Genomic DNA, 21,267 nt, shown 5'->3' on the forward strand with positions numbered 1-21,267 from the left:
GCTGCAGTGGGATCCTTTACCTTTTTGCTTATTGAGAAACAGCAGTGGGGGCGGGGCGCCAGGACCTAGAGGCCCAGGGCCCTTTGTGGCCGCAGGACTTTGGTTGGAACTCGCGTCTTCCTCAGGCTTCCGTGGCAACGTGGGCGTCTCAGGCTCCAGGGCTCCGTCTCCAGGGGGCAGCTCGGGGCCAGGCTGGGGCTCAGTTGAGGGGTAGTCGAGGAAGGAAGCCGGCTCGGCCAGGCCCCGCCGGCTTGGCGCACGCTCCTCGGCCCGGACGCCAGTCTCCTCCCGGATGGCGTCCAGGGCGCCGGGCTTCATCGGGGGTGAGTCCTGCTCCCGCTTGGGGCTCTCCTCCGAGGCCGAGGAGGCGTCGCACGACTCGATGATGAGCTCGCTGTCCAGCTCGGCCTCGCGCTCCTCCCTCAGGATGCTGTACTGGATGGATGGCGAGGCGGGCGAGGGCGGCGGGCCGCCCACGTGGCCAAAGCTCACATAGCCTGAGGGCAGCGCGTCCTCCGCGGCCATGGGGTCCTCAGACACCAGCTCGATCTCTGAGTCCCCCGACTCCGCGCTGCTGGCCTCGTGGTCCAGCGGGCTGGGGATGGTTGGCGGTCCGGACCTGGCCTTGACCTCGGGCCTGTCGGCCAGCTGGCCCACCGGCCGTGGGCTCTCGGCGGTTTCATACGATAATCCCTTTGCTTCTTTGATGGCGGTGATCAGCTCATCCTCGGAGATGCTGCCTTTCCCCTGGGATTCTGCAGCAGATGGTTCTGTCGTCCCACAGAGCGAAGGAGAGCCACGGAGGCACACACACGGACAGACAGATGGACAGAGAGAGGAGGGATAAAACAAAATTCCATTAGGCGAGATGTTTTGTCGTTGCTTGAGAAACACATATCTCATTAGCACAAAAATAATCTGTTTCCAGGGCTATGCTGGAAAGACAGACCACCTGAACTAAAAGGCTAATTACTGTTATGGCCCAATTAATTAGTGTTTTACAGACCTCTCTATCTTCAGCTAGCTATTTTAAAAAATGACCCAGCAATATCTTAGCAACAGAATCTCAGTTGGTGTTCCTGTTTCAATGCAGAGAAGATTCTACAAGTCATCGTTTTAATTTCTGATTCATTCTCTCAGGGAACTTTTTCAATTTCACAGATTTTATCAGATAATCTGATGTATACAGCACTCTAATTGGGCCCACCAATATCAACAAATCTGAAAATCACCCATTATTCCTCGTCCATTGCTGTTTATATCCTCTCCTTTAGCAAGACAAAGCAGGTAGTTTTGAGCCTTGGACACAACTTGACTTCTGAGCTTTATATTTCCAATAAGAACCAGCATCTTTTTTTTTTTTTGCAACTAAGTGGAGCAATGTAAGAGATCACTTCTGCCAATTCCACCAAGCAGGCTGTGCAGATTACCATAATGGACTATCCTGCAAGGCTTTCCATAGTGGCAGCCCACTGTATTCTTTCCCTTTCTTCTCCTCTCTTCACTTCCTCTCGAGAAGAACAAAACCTGAGAGTCACTCCTGGTCCCTGGATGAATGCCTGCCTTCTGCCTGATGTTTATCCAGATGGCCTAAAGGCTACACTGGCAATCTTGCTGAGCTTTCCCTCCCATAGATGAGACGACCTGGGATCACCATGACAACAGTGTTCAAGAGTTTCGTTTTCCCTTGCCATACAGAAGGGCTTTATTTTAGAATATCTTAGTGGGATCTGGTCCTTTTGTTAGCAATAACTAGTTGCATTTATCCAAAGCTTTGAGGGATCTGTGGCTTTAGGACTGTGGGAGAACCCCAAATGGATAAAACATTTTAGATTTTCCTAATTATTTATGAATCAGAATTGATTTTATTCTTTATCCATATTCATTCATCTGTTATTTATTGAGAACCTAATATGTGTTAGGCCCTTTTCTACACACTTGGGATATATTAGTGAATGAAACAGATAACAAAGTCTCTGCTTATACTCTAGTGGAGGGAACACAATATACAAACAATATATATAGTAAATAAGTAAAGTATATAGTATGTTAGAAGATGTTAAGTGTTATGGAAAAAAGTAGAGTAGGGTAAGGAAACACAAGTTCTGGGTCAGGGTGGAGATGAGTTTGCAATTTTAAATAGGGGAGTCCGTGTAGGCCTCATTGAGAAAGTAACCTACATTTAACACTTGAAGCAGGTGAGAGAGTGACTCATGAAGATATCCAGAGGAAAAGCATGTCATGCAGAGGAAACAGATAATGCAAAGGCTCAGAGATGGGAGCTGCACTGATTCCCAGGTATCATAGGCAGGCCATTATGTCTGGGCAAAGTGAATAAGTTGGGAAATAAGAGATCAGTGACCCAAGGAGTTGGGGCAGATCATGTAGGATCTCATGGGGCTTTTATTCTGAGTGAGATTAGAAGACATTGGAGGGCTTTAAGCAGAGGAAGGATATGATCTATGGGTTCCCCCCCTTTTTTAGTAACTTAAAACAACAACTACTTCATTATCTCTCATATGATTCATGTTTTTAAAAATTTATTTTATGATCCTCAACTCTATTTTTACAGGAGTTAGTTCCTTAATAAGTTGTACACATAGTTGTTTGATATGATTTCAGACAGCGGAAAAGTGTGAAAGTTTCACCAGCTTACTTCTGAGTGGTTGACTAGAGCACGGAGAAATAAGATAAGGAGTGGTGTAAATTAAGAAATGTTCTGTACCTCCAGAGCACTGCTAGTAGCAGCAGCATCCTCTGCTGGGTGTCAGGCACTTTACATATGGAACTTAGGGTCTAGGGACAATAGATTAAGCTACTTGTCCAAGGTCACTGTAGTGGTTTTCTCTCTGCCCGCTTGGATCCATTCCTTTCTTTCTCTGCCCTCTCCTGTGCTCTGAGAGGCTGACCTACATAGAAAGCATACCCAGGATTCCTTTCCCTTTGGTTTCTGGTTGTTTTTAGCCAATAGGAAGCCCAAGGGCTGGGATGAAGGAGATGTTGAGATATTTATACCCTCTGCTGCTTCTGAAGTTCCAGCTCTTAGCAGGCTTCAAGAACGCTGTTCCTTCCTCTTGGTCTTTAGGTCTAGGGGTAGTAACAGCTCCCTAATGTTAAGGCTTTGGCATCATTTGTCGGTTTTCTTGGCCATCTTTACACTTCTGTAAATAGCCCCTTCTTTAAACTCTCTTTAGTCACAACCTTTGAGTGTGTCACTTTTTTCCTGCTAGGACCCTAGATGATATAACTACATGGTTAGAAATTATTTGACCTGAATTTGAATGCATGTCTATTTCATGTGTTTTACACTATATCATGCTACATCTTTTTAAAAGGGGGATGCAGTCTGAGATGTGGCAAGTTATATTTTGGAGCATGAGAAGGAGAGGAAAAGTGAACTGGATAACCACAAGCAAAAGAATGAAATTAAACCCCTACCTCATGTTGTATTTTAAAATTTCCTTCAAATGGGTCAATAGCCTAAATATAAGAGCTAAAATCATAAAACTCTAGAAGAAAACATAGAAGTAAATCTTCATGACCTTGGATTAGAAATCGTTTCAGAGATATGACACCAAAAACAGAAGCAACAAAAGAAAAATTAATAAACTGGGCTTTTGTGCTTCAGAGAATACCATAAAGAAAGTGAAAGAACAGGAGAAATATTTGCAAGTCATATATCTGATAAGGGACTCATATCTAGAATATATGACAAACTATTATGACTCAATAATAAAAGGCAAGCCAATTAAAAATGGGCAAAGAACTTCAATAGACAGTTCTCCAAAGGCAATTTACAAATGGCCAAAATGCACATGAAAATATGCCCAACACATCATTATTCACCAGAGAAATGCGAATCAAAACTACTGTGAGATACTACTTCATAACCATACTAGGATGGCTATAATCAAAAAGCCAGATAAAAACAAGTTCTGGCAAAGATTTAGAGAAATTGGAACCTTTATGCACTGCTGGTGGGAACGAAAAATGTTGTAACTGCTTTGGACAAAAGTCTGACAGCTCCTTAAATATTTAAACATAGGGTCATCATATGATCCAGTAATTCCACTCCTAGGTATCTACCCAAGAGAAATGAAAGTATATGTCCACACAAAAAACTTGTACATGAATGTTCATAACAGCATTATTCATAATAGCCAGAAAAGGTAGAAACAATCTAATATCCCTCAACTGATAAATGGATAAATAAAAATGTAATATATCCATACAATGGAATATTATTTAGACATAAAAAGGAGTGAAGTACTGATATGTGTTACAACATGGCTAAATATTAAAAACAGTGAAATAAGTCAGTCACAAAGGACCACATATTATGTGAGTCCATTCATATGAAATGTCCAGAATAAGTAAATTTATAGAGAAAGAAAGAAGATTAGTAGTTACGGGGAGTGGGGAGATTTGGAGGGTGAGAAAAGGGGGTGCAGGGTTTCTTTTTGGGGTAATAAGATGCTCTAAAATTTATTGCAGTGATGGATCACAACTCTGTGAATATACTAAAAACCATGGAAAGGTACATTTAAATGAATTGTATAGTATATGGATTATATCTCAATAAAGCTGTTTAAAAAAAAACAGAAGGAAGCTTGGCCTTGAATCTAAACTTGGATTGTATTACAAGTGAAAAGTAATGCTTTCATTATGTTAAGCCACCAAGATTTTGGGATTTATCTGAATTCTAGTGAACACATCATTTCACTCTGGATTGTACCCTTACTGCTTGCCTCAGTTCACTGGCAACTTCCCAGTCACTTTTGAGTTCTCATCTTATTTGTCTTCTCAACAGTATTTGACACACTGTCCACTCCTCCTTTGGTGTCTGCAACTCTACTTTCTTCAGATTTTCCTCCTAGCTCTCCTGATCTCATCTCTTCCCAGATATGAAATGTTGGTCTCCCCCAGAGTTCTTCCCTAGGCTCTCTTCTTACTCCACTCCATCTCAAGGTGATTTTACCCATTTCCACCATCACTAGGTCCCAATTACCATTACTGTGCTTATGACTCACAGTATTCCCTGCCGCTCCTAGAGAATAAAAAGAAAACGAAACAGAATGGGCTAGGTGCAATTGTGTTGTACAACGTTCTAGAGGAACTTAGAGGAGGTCATTGAGGGAGCTGCACTTGAATTGATCTTGGAACACAAATAGAACCTTGAAAGGCAGGCATTGTTCAAGAGTGAACTCCAAAAGCAAAGATATGGAGGTGAAAAAGGAAGGGGTCTGCTCAAAGAAGGACAAAGTCAAACATTTAACTGGAGTATTATTGGGAATGATGCAGGGTTGATGTAACTGAAAATGGAAGCAGGCCCCTGATCATGGAAGGCCCTGAAAACTAGTTTAAAAGTCAATCCTGAAGAAATAGGTATATGGAGGGGCCAAGATGGCCAAATAGAATCAGCTTCAGTCCCTGGCACTCATGGAGAGGAACGAAAGGGGCAAATGAATACAGTACCTTCAATTAAAATATCCAGGTTCTCCCACTGGGATTGATTGGGGAAACAACACACAGAGCATAAAGAAAAGCAGGGCAGGGTGACAGTCCACCCAGAAGCGACACAAAGCCAAGGGAACCCCCCTGCCTCCCAGCCAAGGGAAGCAGTGAGTGACTGTGTGATCCTGGAAAACCACACTTCTTCCATGGATCTTTGCAACTCTCGGATCAGGAGATCCCCTCATGAGGGCCACCAGGGCCTTGGATCTGACACAAAGAGCTATGTGGAGTCTTAGCAGAGCAGCTGCTCAGGCGTGCACAGAGACCCAGAAGCTTTACGTACTCCAGCCCCAGGATCCCCCAACAAATATGCCTGCAACTTAGGCAAGGTGGGAGGTCTGCACATACCCCTAGGAAAAGGGCAGAATCCAAGGAGCTGAGCAGTGTCGTTTTGTGGGCCCCACTTCTAGGGCACCTCACAAGATAAGGCCCACTGGCTCGGGATTTCAGCCAGCCACCAGCAACAGGGTAGAGCCTGCCTGAGACTGCATTGGAGCCCCGGCGGGAGTGGGGGTCACCATCTCTGCTGTTTGGTCAACTCAGCCACTCCAGCATGCGGGCTTTGAAGAGTCCAAATGGTCCAGTGAAGGAAGGGTCCCTCCAGTAGCACAACACAGGGGCTTTGCCAGATTGTGGTCAGACTGCTTTTTTTTTTTTTTCTTTCTTTCTTTCTTTCTTTCTTTTGAGACAGAGTCTCGCTTTGCCACCCAGGCTGGAGTGTAGTGGTGCGATCCCTGCTCACTGTAACCTCCGCCTCCCGGGTTCAAGCAATTCTCCTGCTTCAGACTCCAGAGTAGCTGGGATTACAGGGGTGCCCTTACCACGCCTGGCTAATTTTTGTATTTTTAGTACATACAGTGTTTCACCATGTTGGCCATGCTGGTCTTGGAAGTCCTGACCTCAAGTGATCCACCCACTTTGGCCTCCCAAATGCTGGGATTACAGGCATGAGCCACCATGCCCGGCCAGACTGCTTCTTTAAGCAGGGCTCCCATCCATTCCTCTGCACTAGGCGAGGCCTCCCAGCTGGCCCCTCCAGCCACATCTGCCGGCACATATTAGGGACAGAGCTCTGATCACTCCCTGGGATGGAGTGCTCAGAGGAGGGGAGGGCTCCCTCCTGGGCTGGCATTCTAGCCTGGGGAATTTGGAGAGTCCAAGCTGACAGGAGCAGAGGCGGTTCCTCACCACGACACAGCTATTTTGTTGAGGCATAGCCAGACTGCTTCTTTAACTGGGACCCCAATCCACTCCTCCTTGCAGGGGGGGTCCTCCCAGCTGGGGCTTCTGGCCACCCCTGCTCATGTTCTCCCTGGGTGAAATGCCTGAGGGACAGGACAGGCTGCCACTTTGGCCATTCAGGCTAATCAGCTGGTCTAGCCTGTGGGGCTTGGAAAGCCCAAACCAACTGGGGGCTGAAGGGATCTCCAACACAGCACAGCTGCCCTACCAAAAAGCAGCCAGACTGCTTCTTTAAGTGTGTCCTTGATCCCCTTCCTCCTGACTGGGTGAGACCTCCCAACCAGGGTCTCCAGCCACCACCTACAGGCACATTTGGGCTGGCAACAGGTCAGCACTCCCCTGGGATGGAGCTTCCAGAGGAAGAGGCAGGCTGCCATCTTTTACTGTTTCCCAACTTTCACTGCTGATGCCTCCAGGTATGGGAAAAACCAAGGCAACTAGGGTCTGGAGTGGACCCCCAAAAAACTGCGGCAGCCCTACAGCAGAGTGGACAAATTGTTAAAAGAAGAACAAACAAAAAACAACAACAAAAACAATAACAAACCCATAAAAACCCCATCCAAAAGTCAGCAACCTCAAAGATCGAAGGTAGATAAGCCCACAAAAATGAGAAAGAATCAATGCAAAAACCCTGAAAACTCAAAAAGCTAGAGTGCCCCTTTTCCTTCAAATGACTGCAAACCTTCCCAGCAAGGGCTCAGAACTGGGCTGAGGCTGGGACAGCTGAAATGACAGAAGTAGGCTTCAGAAGGTGGGTAATAAACAATTTTACTGAACTAAAGGAGCATGTGGTAACCATTGACAAAGAGGCAAATAATCATGATAAAACAATACAGGAGGTGACAGCCAAAATAGCCAGTTTAGACTGGAACATAACCAACCAGCTAGAGCTGAAAAACACACTACAAAAACTTCACAATGCAATCATGAGTATTAATAGCAAAATAGACCAAGCAGAGAAAAGAATCTCAGACCTTGAAGAGTATCTTTCTGAAATAAGACAGGCAGACAAGAATAGAGACAAAAGAATGAAAAAGAATGAACAAAACCTCTGAGAAATATAGAATTATGTAAAGAGACTGAATCTACAGCTAATTGGGGTACCTGAAAGAGATGGGGAGAATAGAACCAAGTTGGAAAACATACTTCAGAATATTACCCAGGAAAACTTCCCCAACCTAGTAAGACAGGCCAACACTCAAATTCAAGAAATGCAGAGAACCCCAGCAAGATAATCAATGAAAAGATCATCCCCAAGACACATAATCATCAAATTCTCCAGGGTCAAAATGAAAGAAAAAATGTTAAGGGCAGCCACACAGAAAGGCCAGGACACCTATAAAGGGAAGCCCATCAGACTAACAGTGGACCTCTCAGCAGAAACCCTATAAGCTAGAAGAGATTGGGGGCCAATATTCAACACTTCTAAAGAAAAGAATTTCCAACCCAGAATTTCATATCCAGCCAAACTAAGCTTCATAAATGAAGGAGAAATAAGATCCATTTCAGACAAGCGAATGCTGAGGGAATTAGTTATCACCAGGCCTGCCTTGCCAGAGTTCCTGAAGGAAACACTGAATATGGAAAGGAAAAACCATTACCAGCCACTACAAAAGCACATTGAAGTATACAGACCAGTGACACTATGAAGCAACCACATAAACAAGTCAGAAAAATGACCAGCTAGCGTCGTGATGACAGAATCAAACCCACACATAACAATACTAACCTTAAATGTAAATGGGCTAAATGCCCCAATTAAAAGACACAAAGTGGCAGGCTGAATAAAGAACCAAGACCCATTAGTATGCTGTCTTCAAGAGACCCATCTCACATGCAAAGACACATATAGGCTCAAAATAAAGGGATGCAGGAAAATTTACCAAACAAATGGAAAACAGAATAAAGCAGGGGTTGCACTCCTGGTTTCTGACAAAACAGATTTTAAACCAACAAATATCAAAAAAGATAAAGAAGGACATTACATAATGGTAAAGGATTCAATTCAACAAGAAGAGCTAACTATCCTAAATACATATGCACACAACACGTGGGCACCCAGATTCATAAAGCAAGTTCTTAGAGACCTTCAAAGAGATTTAGACTCCCACACAATAACAGTGGGAGACTTTAACAGTCCACTGACTATATTAGACATGAAATAATAACAAACAGTCTCTCAGATCACAGCACAATCAAATTAGAACCCAACATTAAGAAATTCACTCAAAACCACACAACTACATGGAAACTAAACAGCATGCTCCTGAATCTCTTGGGTAAATAATAAAATTAAGGCAGAAATCAAGCAGTTCTTTGAAACTAATGAGAGCAAAGAGACAACATACCAAAATCTCTAGGATGTAGCTAAAGCAGTGTTAAGAGGGAAATTTATAGCATTAAATGCCCACATTAAAAAGTTAGAAAGATCTTAAGTTAACAACCTAACATCACAACTAAAAGAACTAGAGAACCAAGAGCAAACAAACCCCAAAGCTAGCAGAAGACAAGAACAAAGATGAACTGAAGGAGACAGAGACATGAAAAACCCTTTAAAAATAAACAAATCTAGGAACTGTTTTTTTAAAAAAAATTTTTTAAATCAACCATTAGCTAGACTAATACAGAAGAAAAGAGAAGAATCAAATAGACACAATCAGAAACGATAAGGGAGATATCACCACTGACCCCACAGAAATACAAACAATGATCAGAGAATACTATAAACACCTCTATGCATATAAACTAGAAAATCTAGAAGAAATGGATAAATTCCTGGAGACATACACCCTGCAAAGACTGAACCAGGAAGAAACTGAATCCCTAAATAGACCAATAACAAGTTCTGAAATTGAGACAACAATAAATAGCCTACCAACCAAACAAAAGCCCAGGACCAGGGACATTTACAGCTGAATTCTACCAGAGGTATAAAGAAGAGCTGGTACCATTTCTATTGAAACTATTCCAGAAAAATTGAAAAGGAGGGACTCCTCCCTAACTCATTCTATGAGGCCAGCATCATCCTGATACCAAAACCTGGAAAAGATACAACAAAAAAATAAAACTTCAGGCCAATATTGTTGATGAACACTGATGCAATAATCCTCAATAAAATACTGGCAAACTGAATCTAGCAGCACATCAAAAAGTTTATCCACCACAATCAAGTAGGTTTACAACTTTGGTTCATAATATGCAAATCAAAATGTGATTAATCACATAAGCAGATCTAAAGACAAAACCACATGATTATCTCAATAGATGCAGAAAAGGTCTTCAATAAAATTCAACATTCCTTCATATTAAAAACTGTCAATAAACTGGGTTTTGAAGGAACATACCTCAAAATAATAAGAGCCATATATGACAAACCCACTGCCAATATCATACTAAATAGGCAAAAGCTAGAAGCATTCCTATTAAAAAGCAGCAAAAGACAAGGATGCCCTCTGTCACCACTCCTATTCAACACAGTATTGGAAGTTCTGGCCAGGGCAATCAGGCAAGAGAAAGAAATAAATTGTTTTCATATAGGAAGCGAGGAAATCTAACTATCTTTGTTTGCAGATGACATGATCCTATATCTAGAAAATCCCATTTTCTCAGTCCAATAGCTTCTTAAGCTGATAACCAACTTCAGCAAAGTCTCAGGATATAAAATCAATGTGCAAAAATTGCTAGCATTCCTATACAGCAACAACAGGCAAGCAGAGAGCCAAATCATGAATGAATTCCCACTCACAATTGCCACAAAAAGAATAAAATACCTAGGAATACAGCTAACAAGGGATGTGAAGGACCTCTTCAAGGGGAACTACAAACAACTGCCCAAAGAAATCAGAGATGACACAAAGAAATGGAAAAACATTCCATGCTCATGGATATGAAGAATCAATATGAAAATGGCCATACTCCCCAAAACAACTTATAGATTCAACATTATTCCCATTAAACTACCATTGGCATTCCTCACAGAATTAGAAAAAACTATTTTAAAATTCATTTGGAACCAAAAGAGAGCCAGAATAGCCAAGACAATCCTAAGACAAAGAACAAAGCTGGAGGCATTATGCTACTTGACTTCAAACTACACTACAAGGCTACAGTAACCAAAACAATATGGTACTGGTACAAGAACAGACACATAGACCAATGGACCAGCATAGAGAAACCAGTAATAAGACCACATACCTACAACCATCTGATCTTTGACTAACCTTACAAAAACAAGCAATGGGGAAAGAATTCCCTATGTAATAAATGGTGCTGGGATAACTGGCTAGCAATATATAGAAAATGGAAACTGGACCCCTTCCTTACACATGTACAAAAATCAACTCAAGATGGATTAAAGACTTAAATGTAAAACCCAAAACTATAAAAACCCTAGAAGAAAATCTAGGCAATACCATTCAGGACATAGGCATGGGCAAAGATTTCATTACAAAGACACCAACAGCAATTGCAACAAAAGCTCAAACTGACAAATGGGATCTAATTAACTAAAAGCTTCTGCACAGCAAAAGAAACTATCATCAGAGTGAACAGAACAGAATGGGAGAAAATATTTGCAATCTATGCATCTGACAAAGGTCTAATATCCAGCATCTACAAAGAACTTAAACAATTTACAAGAAAAAAAATAAACAACCTCATTAAAAATTGGGCAAAGGACATGAACAGACACTTCTCAAAAGAAGATATACATGCAGACAACAAACATGAATAAAAGCTCAACAGCACTTATAATTAGATAAATGTAAATCAAAACTATAATGAGGTACAATCTTACAAAATCAGAATGGCTATTACCAAAAAGTCAAAAAACAACAAATGCTGGCAAGGTTGTGGAGAAAAAGGAATGCTTTTACACTGTTAGTGGAAGTGTAAATTAGTTCAACCATTGTGGAAAACAGTGTGGCGATTCCTCAAAGACCTAGAGGCAGAAATACAATTTGACCCAGTAATCCCATTACTGGGTATATACCCACAGGAAAAGGAATCATCCTATCATAAAGATACAGGCACATGTATGTTTATTGCAGCACTATTTACAATAGCAAAGACATGGAGCCAACCCAAATGCTCATCAATGATAGACTGGATAAAGAAAATGTGGTACATACACCATGGAATACTATGCATCCATAAAAAGGAACAGGATCATGTTCTTCGCAGGGACATGGATGGAGCTGGAGGCCATTATCCTTAGCAAACTAATGCAGAAACAGAAAACCAAATACCACATGTTCTCACTTATGAGTGGGAACTGAATGATAAGAACACATGGACATATTGAGGGGGAGCAACACACACTGGGGCCTGTCGGATGGTGAAGCGGGAGGAAGGAGAGCATCAGAAAGAAGAGCTAATGGGTGCTGGGCTTAACTCCTATGTGATGGAATGATCTGTGCAGCAAAACACCATGGCACATGTTTACCTATATAAAAACCTGCACATCCTGCACATGTACCCCTGAGCTTAAAAGAAAAAAAAAGTCAGTCTTTTATTAGGCAGGCATTAGTGGATCCTGGAAGGGTTAGGATGAGCTTAAAAGGGAGGGAAGGCCAGGTGCAGTGGCTCATGCCTGTAATACCAGCACTTTGGGATGCTGAGGCGGGCAGATCACCTGAGGCCAGGAGTTCGGGGAGACCAGCCTGGCCAGCATGGCGAAACCCCATCTCTGCTAAAAATACAAAAATTAGCCAGGCATGGTGGCGGGCACATGTAATCCCAGCTACTCAGGAGGCTGAGGCATGGGAATCGCTTGAACCCGGGAGGCTGAGGTTGCAGTGAGCCAAGATCATGCCACTGCACTCCAGCCTGGGCAACAGAGCGAGACTCTGTCTCAAAAAAAAAAAAAAGGGAGGGAGGGAAGTAGAAGGAGTATAACCCATTAACAGGATAGGGCAATTGTTGAATTATGACAACTGGAGGTAGACTGTGAGTTGTGGTGGCCATAGGATAGAAAGAGGAGAAAAATAGAAAAGAGAGAAATCATTGACTTGGGGTCTGATTCATGTGGTGAGTGAGAAAAAGAGGGGTTTCAAAAGCTACTCAGAAATGGTGAGCCTGAGTGAATAAAATGAACAGGGGAACAATGAGCTTGTTTGATGGGACAGGGAAGAAAATTCTTATCTTGGATGGTTCTTCCCTTTCTGAGGCACACATCCTTCCAGTTTCACAAGCAGAGGCCTGTGTCTAACCACCCAAACTGCTAGGACTGAGGAAACTCCTGCTTGCACAATATTCCTGGGAGGCCACATGGCAGAGCAGCTCACCCTTCTGCCAGCTGGCCTGATGCTGCGTTGTTCTGGAGACAGGCTGGTGCCCACTCATTCTGCACAACTGGGAGCCCCTAGGCAGCCTTGTATTTGCTTGTGTGATGATTTAATTAATCTTTGCCCTTTCACCCTTTCCCACTCTCCCTGACCCCAGACTGAAAGTGCCTTGGGAGCAAAGTACAGCCAAGTTGTGTTTGTTCATTATCATATCCTTGCACCCAGCACAGTGCCTGGCACACAGGAGGTACGCAATAAATAGCACTCATGTGAGAGCCAGCTCAAATTTTTACAACAGTGGCTCTTATTCAAGTGTGTAGCTCAAAACTGCCCTCAGAAATTCTGCCTTAGTAGAAGTAGGTCTGGATGTAACTCCATGTGTGATTCTAACAGTCACCTCCAGTTAGGGTTGGCAGATTTAGGAAATAAAAATACAGGACACTCAGTTACATTTGACTCTCAGCTAAACAATGAAATTTTTTTTAGTATAGGTATGCCCTAAGAAATATTTGTGTTTTATCTGGCAATTCTACCTCCAGTTGAAAACTACTATGCTAGTGCATTCAGAAAAAGAAGGCCCAGGGTCTTGCTTTATTTACTCAAGAGTAAGGATGATTCCAGACAGCTGCAGGGTGGGGGAGAAAAGGGTCTGAGGAGTTCCATCTTGAGCAAATGAAGGTGCTACCTTAAAAATAATTCACCCTTACCATGAGTCAAAAGGGACTCGTAGCTCCTATAGATACTGTCCTATGTTCTTAAGGGAAACTAAAACTTTAACAAAATGCTAGGAGTAATCAGGGAAAATTTTAGAACAAAACAGAAGTTTCCATATCTTTGCTTAAAATTTCAACAATTTCAAAGGCCCTCTAAGATACTGGTTATTACGTATCAAGACTGACACTGCAAAGCTAGAAAGAGTCACCTAAAATCATCAGATAAAATAGGAAAATTGAGAGATAAGAAAGGCACCCCAGGGTGATGTGTTTGCTGCTGATGATAATTATGATGATATAATTGAGAGGAATAAAAGGAAAGGTGAACATGGGCTATTTTAGTAAGTTGCAGACACCAGTGTCCAACTGTGAATGACGCTGCTATTAGGACTCCCTTTGTTCCTGGCTCATTCTCCACGCAGCATCCGGAAGGATCAATTGAAAACCCAAGTCTGATCCTGCCACACTTCCCTTCCTTCCCCCTACTCCAGCCAAGCCGGCCTTCCAGCTGCTCCTGGAACAGACAAGACATTCCCAGCTCAGGGCCTTTGCACTGGGAGGCCCCTCAGCCTGGCCTCACTTCCTCAGATAGCTACATGACTTGCTCCCTCACTCCATTCAGTCTCTGCTCAAGCTGTTACCTCGAAGAAGCCTCTCCTCACCCCCACCGCCACCACTCTCTTACACTTTGCCTTGCTGTATTTTTCTTCATAACCATTACAACTACCTGATATTATATTATATATTTGGTTCTATGTGTGTATGTCTTCTCAACTAGATTGTAAGCTCCATGAAGCCAGGATTTTCTTGTGAGGCATCACTCACTCGTAAGTCCTGGCAGTAATGGAACAATGCCTGACGTGGAGTAAATGGTCAACACATATTTGTTAAATAAATAGATGAATGAATAAATGATGTCACTTTTCAGCTTAAAACCCTCCAATGGCTTCCAATTACATTTGGAACAAAATCCAAACTCCTTCCCCATGATCTTGGTCCTGCCTATCTGTCCAATGGTGTTCTCTGCCCCACTTCCCTCTTCCTCCCCTGTGTCATCAACCCCCTTTCAGTTCTCATATAATACAGACTCAGGCCCTGTGCATTTGCTATTCCCCCACACCTGAGGTCCCTCCTAGCTTCTCTCTGAACTGTGGGCTCCTTCTGCTCATTCAGATTTCAGTTCATGTGTCATCTCAGAGGGGCAGTCCTTGGACCCCTCACACCCAACCCTCTATCACTCTTTCTAGTGTTCACACTATAAAATTACACTGTTTATTTATGGGTTTGTTTTTTATTGCCTGTTTCCTCTGACTAGCAGGTAAGCTGTGCAAGGGCAGGGACCTTGTCCATCTTATTTACTACAATGTCTCAGTGGCCAGTGCATGTCTGATGTATAGAAGTCACTCTAAATATTTTTTGAACAAAAGAATGAATTTTAAAAATGGGTAGGAGAATCATAGATCCCATCAATACAAGGAAATAGCAATGGTAGTTTTCAAATTTAAGTTGATTTACTTTTAATTGCTCATTTCTTCTTGAGGGAAACTGGGGTGTTTTAAGGATGACTTCCTGATTATTGTCCTTTTTGAGGCTAATAGCTCACATAACACCCAGGACCATCATAATATCCCTCTTGGTGTTTGTGTCAGAAACAACGTGGTGCTCCTGGTCAATGTCTGGTGCATCAGGGCATTTATTATGTTTTCCTAAATTGCTTCACTTTTTTCATGACTGATCTTGGCTTAAAAGAGACTTCCAGTATTTCAGCTATAAGAATTCTCGCCTCTCCACCTCAGTGTATATTATGTAGTGAAAATAGGTAAGTATGTTGGAGAACGTTTCAAAATGGAATAATCTATTGGAATTGGGAGAAATATAAATATATTAGACACCTTGCTTAAACATCAGCATCTGTGGCTAAAACTAACCCAAATTAGAATTTCTCTTCAGTTATTCTCCAGATTTGATGATTTCCTTATTTATTAAACAATGATAAACTGGACTCTTTTTTGCTTAACATGCTTTCTTTTTCCTCAGTTTCTATGTAGAATTATGTGCAGTTCTCAATTTTTGTTTTCAATCTGTTGTCACTGGAAATGGCAGAGTGACCCAAGACTCAACAGATGTAATAAAGTCCATATCCTCTACTGTCCATGGGCACAGTGTCACATGGTGCCAGGGGTCATAAGAAGATGGGAAGGGGGTCAGAAACCTCGCAGGATAAAAAGGGCAGGGAGAAAGGCTTCAATGAGAAGCTGATTCTTCCTGTTAATTTCATTCTTATCTGTTGTCATATGACTCTGGTATTTTGATGTGGGATGTATATGGAGAGAGGAGCTGAACATAGGAGAGAATGTGTAATGGGCCATTTTCTCTTTCCTGAATATGCCTTGCTTAGAATGTTTATTTGATTGCAGCTGCAGAGACAATCATTGTCCTAACCCCATACTGTCAAGTGGGCAACCCAACATCATAAAACTCCAATATCATGTGAGCCAGATCTGCCTTTGTTTTCTCTTGAACCTTCTCCAGAACCCAATTGGGCCATGGCTACTTAAAAATGGAAATCCCCTAAAAATTAATGGACCCTTTGTCAAGTCTTTGCAAACTGTAATTTTTACATGAAGCATGTGCCGTGTAAGTAGACCTATACTTGCTAGGGCATTTCACTATTCCTGAGGACTGGCTGAAGTTCTTGTGGACTGACTACTGGACAACCCGGGAGCTCTGTAAAACACAGCTTGACTATATTAACTTACATCTTCAGAACATCAAGTATCTTTATGGCAGGAAATAATAAAAGAGTTTTACTATGCATTGCCAGAAAGAGTACAAGGAAGCTTGGAAACTCGGATATGTTCTGACCTCATGTTTTAGGCAGGGGCAAGTCGTATCTAATCCACCTGGAGCCTTGGTTTTCTGATTTGTCATTACTACCCAAATCTCAATTTACATCTTAAGTGAAATTCACTGGGCCCTCACAACTCCACGTCCATGCAGCTCCTCAGACTGGAAGGGCACCCTTCCCTTCACCTCTTTGTTTCCCCCTGTTCCTCTGAGAGTCACCTGTGGTCCCAGTTCACCTGGGGAGCTGCTGGACTCCAGGGCTCGTCAGCACTGTACATTTCCCTTTCTCAGGACACCAAGCACACTGGATTGGGACTGCTTCCTTGGTCGTCTGGCCCCCTGGAGGCAGGGACTGGTTTTTGTTTGTTTTTTATTTTTCGTTAATTCCCCATCAGTCGTGCCTCATAGAGTACCCAACCAAAAGAAAGTATGTAGAAAGTGTTTGTTGCGTGAATGAGTAAATTTGAAAATCAGGGACCTGGCGCAGTGAATCTTTAAGACCCTTGGAGTTTTACGGTTGAATGAGTCTGAAGGAACTCTGGGGAGAAGGAATTAATGCTAAAATCTATAGGGAAAGAAGATAGGAGGAACTTTCATTAATTCTGTTCTATTCCAACACTTGGATTTGTACTATACCATCAGGGTTTACAGCAATTGCTCCTCCTCTACAGGCTTTGGTTCCATTTTCAGAGTTTACTAGAAGCTCTTTCACCTGAGGTGCATACCAAAGCTCTTTGGGATATGGTAGAATGCCAGTCACCAGGGGCAGGGGAAGGTTTGAGGACCTCTCACTGTCCTCTTCATCTCGATGCCTCATGGACATTTGGGAGAGGTGGAGATGCAAAGGCTGGAGAGAAGAGAGTGGCACAGGGTGGGGTGAGGAGTTTCCTGCTGCCTCTCTGGCCTTTAGCCAGGGGTATAAGAGGCTCCCTTTGTGTTTGACAGAATACGCATGAGTGCTGTTTAATATCCTGCCTTGAGTCACAGAAGGAGAATGTTCAAGTTAAAAAAGACCATAGCCTAATGAAGTCTAAACTTTAAAAATTTTAATGAAGTACATCTTTTGGTTTCAAAAATAAAATTATATGCAGAACTTCAATAAACTAGAGATATAAAATGACAGTGTTGAGATTGAAAGGGGAAGGGAGGAGTTTGCTTTGCTTAGGTTTCCTCTTCCTGTCTGTGCCATCCCTAAAAGATCCAGAAGTCCACCTTTTCCTTCCCTTTAAGTGTACAGACTTAGAGCTAGGGACAGGAATGTTAAATGCCCCGGCCAAGGTGCTTCAGGCAGTCTACAGAGAACAGCCAGTGTGCTCTCCTCATAATGTCTCCAAGAGACCTGTGCTATAGTTTGAATGTCCCTTCCAAAACTCATGTTTAAACTTAATACCCAATGTGGCAGTATTGAGAGGTGGAGCCTTTGAGAGGCTATGGACTACGAACTATTGAACTATGAAGGCTCTGCCTTCATGAGTGGATTATCCCACTCATGGACTAATGGATTAAAGAGTTAACGGATTAATGGATTATCATGGAAATGTGACTTGTGGCTTTATATGAAGAATAAGAGAGACTTGAGCATAGCATGTTAGCATGCTCAGCCCCCTCACCATGTTATACCTTGTACCCACTTGGGACCCTTCAGAGAGTCCCCACTAGCAAGCCAGAAAGCTTTTACCAGATGCGCCCCTTTGACCTTGGACTTCCCAGCTTTCAGAACTTAAGAAATAAATTTTGTTTCTTATACATTACCCTGTGTCAGGTATTCTGTTATAAGCAACACAAAACAGACTAAGACAACCCAGATCCTAGCCGAAAGCTAACTGAGAAGCAGGCAGTACTGAATTCTCTGCTCTGGACAGTAGGGCTGCATGAGGATTTTAATGTTTCCAGTATGTCATTCTAACATCTCCCCTCAAATAAAGAAAAAAAAAATTTTACAAAGAAAACCTGATAGGACTTTAAGAGAAATCCCAGATTGCAACCTTTGTACAATCAGCCACAAATTGAAAACTTTGAATATTAATTAAATTAGTTAAACTAAATGAAATTTAAGGGGCCCAGATAGTAAAGTATGTTGAATGAAAATTGTCATTCCTTAATATTTGTTTTAGGGATTGAGATTTCCATATGCTGGGTTTTCCTAAGTCAAGCAATAACAGGGCCTTTACCTGTTCCAGAAGATGGAGGGGTGATAGATCCTGGGCTGTCATCTTCAGGCTCCGAGACAGTGACAGTGGGGACTGTGTCAGGACTTGGCTTTAGACATATATCTTGCTTCTCAGGGGTCTTCTCTTGGGTAGTGGTTTCAACAGAAGGTTCTATTTCCGTCAGTGTGATTTTGACAGGGGTGGTGATCTGAGGAGCCCTGCGCTGTTCTTCAGAGAGATCATCTATGTATGGAGCAAATGTGGATTCTTCCAATAAATGGTCCTTGATGATTTTTCCCTCCACAGGAGCTGGTTCGTCAGGTTCACGGACTCCTTCAGGTTTAATTGAGATGTCAGTGTCCTTATTCTTAAAGTCCAAGTCTTTATCTTCTAACTCGGGGTGATGTTGTTCTTGGTGCTTCACCTCCTCGGGTCTGGTTATGTCAATGTATTTATAGGCCTCTGCTTTCATCTGGTCCAGAGGGTCTGCTAAGATCTTGTTCACTTCGGTGGACTCTGCAGGAGTCATCTCTATTCCAGAATCAGAACTAAATAAGCCACGAGACTCTATCCCAGGCACATCTGGTAAGGAGGAGCCGGGTGTACCCAGCTCCTCAGGGCTCTCTGAAATGGTGACGTGGCCATTTTCCCTCTGAAGAATTCCAGTAAAATATGTAGAATCCTCCTGAGGTGGATAGCAGATGTCAGAAATGAGAGATGTGTAACACGATCCTTCCCCATCTTTTGATGTTGTTGAGAAGGTGTGGTCCATGGCACTGGAAACACCTGCCACACCTATGAATCAAAGCAGCAGCAGACAGTGAGTGGGTGCTTGGCGTCAGCTCTCTCTCCTGTCTAACCCACCACCCACCCCTGCCTGGTGAAGACATGACATCCTTTCTCCTTAAGCCCTCGGAGTTCCCTCGGAGCTCCCTCAGAGCACCAGCATGTTAAATTTCCTAATCTCCCCGATAGTCCATACTTCTGGTATTTTTCCAGTAACAGACCCCAGAGGCTCACATAAACTGCCAGGACCAGATAAGTTGGGGACAGATCCTATAAGACTAGGAAATTTATTTTCAACATCTACCACCTCAACACACAGTGACTTGATCTTAGTATTATTAAAAAGAAACCCTCTTTGTATCTAAAGTATTAACAGCTCTTTAAGTAGAGGTGGAAATTAGGCTACCTCAGGATTGTAACTGCAACAATAGGATAGCTGACTGGGTACAGGAGCTGCTCTTGGAAATTCAATGGCTGGGAGGAGCCTCAAAGAACCCACCTGTCCAGTCCTTTCATTCATGGACTACTGATCCATCCAGTCTCTTTTTTAAGGTCCGCAGAGAAAGGACCTCCTAGCTTTGGGCCTCATTCCAATGTCATATCACCCTAATGGTGTGCTTCCCTGTTTATTTCATCAGTTTTCCCTCTTGTTTTGTTTTCCTCCTCTTTTACTCCCCTACTGCCCATTCATTGCCATCCAGTGATATTCAAAGTGACCCACTGGGAATTCCTTCATTCTACTGGTGGTGCTAAGGGTAAGACAGGTTTCCAAGTTTGAGTCTATAGAATATTTGCACCCAGCTCTAATTCTACTAATACACCAGCCATTTTTTATATTCATTAATAGTGGGCATAGGCCAGGAGCAGTGGCTCACGCCTGTAATTCCAGTGCTTTGGGAGGCCGAGGCAGGCGGATCTCCTGAGGTCGGGAGTTCGTAGACCAGCCTGACAACATGGAGAAACTCCGTCTCTACTAAAAATACAAAATTAGCCAGGCGTGTTGGCGCATGCCTGTAATCCCAGCTACTCAGGAGGCTGAGGCAGGAGAATCGCTTGAACCCAGGAGGAGGAGGTTGCGGTAAGCTGAGATTGCACCATTGCACTCCAGCCTGGGCAACAAGAGCAAAACTCCATCTCAAAAAAAACAAAAAAATAGTGAGCATAAAAGGAAAACCCTCCACTGTTTTACTTTGCTATAAAATTCTACCAGAAGGTATGAGAACCAACCATACCTGAGCATACATTGAGGCGTCACTATATGCTAAGCAGTGGGATTTTTAATCTAATTTTTACAATTGTATAAATTAAGTCCCACACTCTCTACATCTACATACAAACACATTACACACACACATATACACAAACACACACACAGTACGCACAATATCAAAGGTCTTAAGACACACCTGAAGAATAGACTAGAGCAACAACTCATATAAAAGTAATCAAAACAGTGGCAGTAACAGGTCAATAGCTAACATGCGAGTGCTTGCTATGTGTCAGGCATTGTTCTAAACTTTTCATTAATATCGACTCATTTCATAATCAAAGCAATCCTAGAAGGTTGGCAATATTGTTAGGCTCATTTTACAGATGAGGAAACTGAGAAACAAAGGGGTTAAATAACTCACCTAAGATCTTACAGGCAGTAAGTGGTAGAACCAGGATTCACACCCAAGTAACCTGGAAGCCAAGAAACCTCCCCTAATGCCCTTTGCCCTGGTTAAGTCA

The 21,267-nt window shown here is 42.7% G+C and overlaps 1 protein-coding gene across 1 annotated transcript in view; it reads right to left on the reverse strand.

Moving 5' to 3' along the window:
- RTN1 (reticulon 1) overlaps positions 1-21,267 on the reverse strand; it is a 273,965-nt gene that overhangs the window by 130,908 nt on the left and 121,790 nt on the right. Inside the window, exons 2-3 of the mRNA XM_008956999.6 lie at positions 18,772-19,545; positions 21-770 (exon numbers count right to left, since the gene is read on the reverse strand). Coding sequence (XP_008955247.2) covers positions 21-770; positions 18,772-19,545 — 1,524 coding nt within the window. The remainder of the gene's footprint in view (positions 1-20; positions 771-18,771; positions 19,546-21,267) is intronic.

The sequence above is a fragment of the Pan paniscus genome, chromosome 15, assembly GCF_029289425.2.
Source record: "Pan paniscus chromosome 15, NHGRI_mPanPan1-v2.0_pri, whole genome shotgun sequence".
In the NCBI taxonomy this organism is placed as follows: domain Eukaryota; kingdom Metazoa; phylum Chordata; class Mammalia; order Primates; family Hominidae; genus Pan; species Pan paniscus.